This window comes from Haplochromis burtoni, unplaced genomic scaffold (assembly GCF_018398535.1).
Source record: "Haplochromis burtoni strain Fernald_Lab_line unplaced genomic scaffold, NCSU_Asbu1 Contig_718, whole genome shotgun sequence".
NCBI lineage: Eukaryota > Metazoa > Chordata > Actinopteri > Cichliformes > Cichlidae > Haplochromis > Haplochromis burtoni.
The window spans coordinates 114,405-119,870 of record NW_024583079.1 but is presented as its reverse complement, the minus strand read 5'-3'; the positions used below and the strand labels follow the sequence as shown (position 1 = coordinate 119,870).

The following is a 5,466-nucleotide window of genomic DNA, read 5'->3' as shown; positions in this document are numbered from 1 at the left end:
GGAGGAGAAAAAAATGGTCAGCAACATAATAAATGGCAAATAGCAGGGTCAGAATGATTGTATGGGAGGTCTGCTCCCAGTCTTAACTTGCATTTATGGTTCTGACATCCCATGGATAGAAGCTGTTCTTTAGTCTATTGGTTTCACACCTGATGGAACTGAACCTTTTTCCAGAGGGCAGGATGTTGAATAGATGGTGGCTTGGATGAGATGTCTTTATATTGCCCTGCTCTAGAGAGACATCTTGAGCTGGCAATTAAGTCCAGGGTGGGAGTGGACAGCCGATCACCTTCTCTGCAGTTCTGATGACCCTCTGTAGTCTCTTCTTGTCAGCTGTTGTGCAACCAGCGTTACCACACAGGGATGGCGTGCACCAGCACACTCTCGATAGTGGCACGGTAGAAGGACACTAGTAGGTCAGTCTGCAGCCTGTTCATCTAGAACCCTCAAGAAATGGAGGCTCTGCTGGGATTTCATCACCAAGGCTGATGTGTTTGTACTTCAGGATAGGTCCTCAGAAATGTGGGTACAGGAGGAACTTAAAGGAGGACACCCGCTCCACAAAGTTGCCTTATATAGAGGGGGGAGAGGGATCAGTTTTTGTCTTGTGCAAGTCTAAGACCACTTCCTTGGTTTTCCTGGTGTTGAGGGTCAGGTTATTGTGGTCACACCATTCTGTCAGACATTGGATATCATCTATGTAAGCGGTGTCATCATCGTTGGTGATGAGTGCTGTCTGCAAATCTGATGATGCGTGGGGGTGCAGTCGCTGGTGTAGATGCAGCATAAGAGAGAACTCGGCACACATGCCTGCGGTGAGCCAGTGCTGAGTGACAGGGAGGATGATCTCCGGTTGCCAACCTTGACAGATTATGATCGGTCTGTAAGAAAGTTTTTGATCCATCCACATGTAGCGGGGTAAGAAGTCCAGGTTTACCAGCTTGGCTATAAGGATGTCTGGGATGATGGTTTTAAAAGCCAAGCTGAAATCAATGAAGAGCATCCTTACTGAAGTCCCAGGATTCTCCAGGTGATGCAGAGCAGAGTGGAGGGCAGTGGAAATTGCATCCTGCCTTATAGGCAAACTGGTGGGGGTCAAAGCTGGGTGGGTATCTCTCGAGGTGTAACGATGCACTGAGAACTTCCACTGTCCAACAGTTCCCACAGATTAGCAAAAAACTGAAAAGTTTTAAAGAAATGTGTTCAGAGTTCAAGCTGGGATTTCAGCAAATGTTAGCAAAGAGACTACCATCAATCAGAGGAGGAGGAGAAGAGGAGGCTGAACTCGCTGAGATCCTGAAGAAGAGACATTCTTCACCTTTCAACAGCAAAAACCTGACTGAGTGGATGGACTGTAAAGAGAGAGAAATCAGTATCTTAAAGTCTTTCACCAACATGATGAAAAACACCAAGACTGTCCCATCTCAGAATAATCTACATGAGGAACTTCTCAGTGCAGAGCATGGCCTGTGTTTTGTTTTCACCTCACTGGGGAAGGATGAACCGTACCTCTCAGCTTTATCAGACTACCTGAAAGAAACAACCAAAACAGACGTTCACGTTTATCATACTTACAATGTAGAGAAGGAACAATGGTACCTTTCAAAAGAAGTAGCAGATGAAATGAGGAAGAAAGCAAAACTCTTCAGTGATTTTGCAGAGGCCAACAAGGAAAACAAGAAGATTAAGTTCCTGACAGTGGGGTTAACTAATGAAACTCAGGAAGGTTCCAGCATCTACCTTTATGAAGGTGGATTTGCTGTCAGTGAGAACTTTGAGCCTCCTTCAAAGCCTGAAACTGTGACTGTAGCTGACATAAACCACAACAGTGTGACACTGAAGATTTCTCCACCCAGATTTGGAGCAGAGAACATCACCTCCTACTCTGTTGAGCACTGTGTCAGTGGAGAGGATGGATGGCAGCAGAAGACAGAAGCAAAGGCTGAAGAAGTCACAGTGAGAGATCTGAAGCCAAACACAGAGTATGTGTTCAGATGCAGAGCAGTGACCTCAGCAGGTGTCGGACCAGCTAATGTAATCAGTGATGCCATTAAAACTTTACCCTGCAGCCCTCCTGGAAAACCTCAAGCTCAGCCATATTCAAGTGAGATATCAGTTAGCTGGGAGAAGCCTGCTGAGCTTGGAGAGGATGTCCAGATATTGAGTTACATAGTGGAATATGCAAAAACAGATAGCAGCTCAACAATAAATGACCTCGAGTGGACTCAAACAATTTCAGGAGGTGAGAAGGCCATCATTTCAGGGCTTCAGTCAGAGACACAATATGCAGTCAGGGTCAGATGTGACTGTGGTGTAGATGGAAGAAGCAAGGAAAGCATCATTGTTAATGTCTGCACAACAAAGTGTGAATTTGCACGTCTGGCTGAGTACCTAAAACATATCAGCAAGAAAACAAACTCAAAGCTGCCCTCAGTTTACAAACTGCCCCTGGAAGAAGAAGATATGGACATAGATGGATTTCGGAGGTATATCTTTGGCAAAGAAAGCATGAGGCAGAATCGCACAATAATGCTTCTTGGAGCAACAGGATCAGGAAAGTCTACTCTCATCAATGGAATGATCAACTACATTGTTGGTGTAGAGTGGAACGACGGTTTCAGATTTAAGTTAGTTGATGAGGATCCAACCAGTTCACAAGCTCACAGTCAGACATCTGAAGTCACTGTGTATGAAATCCACCACCAGGAAGGCTTTAAAATCCCGTTCTCCATGACCATTGTGGACACTCCAGGTTTTGGAGATACAAGAGGAGTAGCAAGAGACAAGGAGATCACAGAGCAAATCCGCAGGCTTTTCACCTCTCCTAATGGAGTCAGTGAGATTGATGCAGTGTGTTTTGTTACTCAGGCCTCTCTTGCACGACTAACAGCAACACAGAGATATGTGTTTGACTCGGTGCTCTCCATTTTTGGCAAAGATGTGGCAGAGAACATTGAAATGCTGGTGACTTTTGCTGATGGCAAAGAACCACCAGTTCTTGAGGCAATAACCGTTTCTGCAGTCCCGTGTCCAAAAAATGAGTTAGGCCTTCCGGTTCACTTCAAGTTCAATAACTCAGCATTATTTGCAGACAACAGACGCAACAGAGACTGTGAAGAGGATTTTGATGAAGATGATGCCAGCTTTGATGAAATGTTTTGGAAGATGGGAGCCAAGAGTATGGAGAAGTTCTTCACTGCTTTGGGTAAAATGGAAACCAAAAGCTTGCTGATGACCAAAGAAGTCTTAAAGGAGCGCAAACAGCTTGAAACAGCCATCGAAGGTTTGCAGCCACAAGTTAGAACTGGATTAGCAAAGCTTGAAGAAATTAAGACAACCAAAGAAAAGATCAAAGAATATGAAGCAGTCATAACTTCAAATGAAAACTTTGAGATTGAGGTGGATGTTATTAAACCAGTCCAAAAACCAATCACAGAGAAAGGAGCATTCATCACCAACTGCCAGAAATGTTCAATAACATGTCACTACCCATGTGCAATAGCACAAGATAGTGAGAAACGTGGCTGTGCATCAATGGATATGAACGGGATGTGCACTGTCTGTCCTGGAAAATGCATTTGGAGTGTGCATTTCAATCAGAAATACAGCTGGGAGTATGTTCAAGTGAAAGAGAAGCAGACAGTGCAAGAGCTGAAACGCAAGTATGAAACAGCTAATAAAGAAAAGATGACTGTTCAGGAACTGATTGAGAGGCAGGAAGAGGAGATTGTTCACCTTCAGGACACGGTGGTGTCCCTCATAGATCAGTCAGCTCAGTGTATAACTCGACTGCAAGAGATCAGCCTGAGGCCAAACCCTCTGACCACCCCAGAGTACATTGACATGATGATTGAGGGAGAAAGATCAGAGGCCAAAGAGGGTTACCAGGCTCGAATCAAATCTTTGGAGGCAATGAAGGAGAGGGCAAATCTTATCTCCAAGGTAACGCGACGAGACAAACTTTCAAAAACGGAGGAGGAATTATCCGAGGAAAGAAAGGAGAAGACGGAAAAGAAAGGCTTCTTTAAGAAATTTCTAAATCACATTGGATTGTCAGGTTAATCTTACGAAGGTCTACAGATATGTTGGAGGTGTTATGAGGATTAAACAATTTAAAGCAGCTTTATAAAACCTGCTAAGCATGTAAAATAAAAAGAGGCCAAGCTAGAGTTCATGCTAAAACTATAGTTTACAATGCTGAATAAACTTTCTCTTCAAGTTGTTATCTGTTTCATTGTAATCTCCCAACAATCATTAAATTAAACCAGAATCTATTAGCAGATTGTTTCTTGTCTATGTGGAAAATTTTCTTTTTAACATGTTTAATGATCTCTGACAGCTGGACCACTGCTGCCAGATGTTTTTTATTTTTATTATTAAAAAAAAAAACAGTAGAATAACTTTTTGTCTTAATTACAGGTCATTCCTGTTTTGGTAGCTTGATGTATTTAAGATCACCATGGTAACAGATGTCGAAATAACTGCTGTTAATAGTCCATCATTTAACAGTTGTAGTTTAATGCAGTGTCTGTAACTCTCAGCCTGTTGACACTACAGCTTGTTTTTTCTTGTGATTCATTCCTTTTGTTTTTTGTTCCAATGTGATTTGGAAAAACGTGTCTAAAAATGCTCGTTAAATAATCACATTTACATTTGAATGTTAGGATGTCTGAGGTGTGACATTAAATGATTATCCTGGATTCTTTCTGTTTCAAGCTCTTTATTAATTTCTCTGTTTTAGCTTCACTTGGACTGAATTAATGAACTGTAGGTGATGTGACTGTCATTGAATATGAAGTACTTTTCTTTGCATATTTATCATTATTTTTATTATTATTAGATCTAATGTAGACCATGACATACTTTAACAATGATTATCAGTACATAACTGGAACAAAACATCCACACAAAGTCTTTGTTTTGAAACTGCGCGAGCATTGACAGAGCTGATTATGACGTAGCTGCCATAGAAAATGACTGATTATTAAACCAGCTGCTCTTGCAGCTCTACGGGAGCTTCAGTCCTCCAATAGTGATGTAAACCAATGCTGGAATAAGGAAGTGATGCTACCTGAGTCTCTGTAACAAGTTTAAAGAAACCAAACACACCTGCATAGATTGTGTAGAAAAATAAATAAAATGTTGTCATTAAATTCTGTTCAGGTGAAGTTTATTACACATCAGTTTCACACAGACTGGAAACTAGCTGGGCCATTTTCTGATAATTGAGGTGCATCTGAAAGTGTGTCTGCTGGTTTTAGTTAAAACTGGTTAAATTCCAGGTTTTTTTCATCGTTTTTAAGGCATAAATTCTTTATGTGAAGGTGCTAATAGTTTTAGATGTTTACTGTTTTAACTGTGTTAATATTGTTATACAATATATTGTTATAATACAGACCATCTGTAATCTTCACCCACACAGAGAAAGTGCATGTCTTCAAAATGACTGGGGATGAGAATCTGTTC

At 41.6% G+C, this 5,466-nt stretch overlaps 1 protein-coding gene across 1 annotated transcript in view; it reads left to right on the top strand.

The window, feature by feature from the left end:
- LOC102303545 overlaps positions 1–4,700 on the top strand; it is a gene marked incomplete in the record, with an annotated part of 54,073 nt that extends 49,373 nt beyond the window's left edge. Inside the window, 1 exon segment of the mRNA XM_042215426.1 lies at positions 1,122–4,700. Within this exon segment, the coding sequence (XP_042071360.1) occupies positions 1,122–4,062 (2,941 nt within the window).
- Positions 4,701–5,466: the final 766 nt, after the last annotated feature.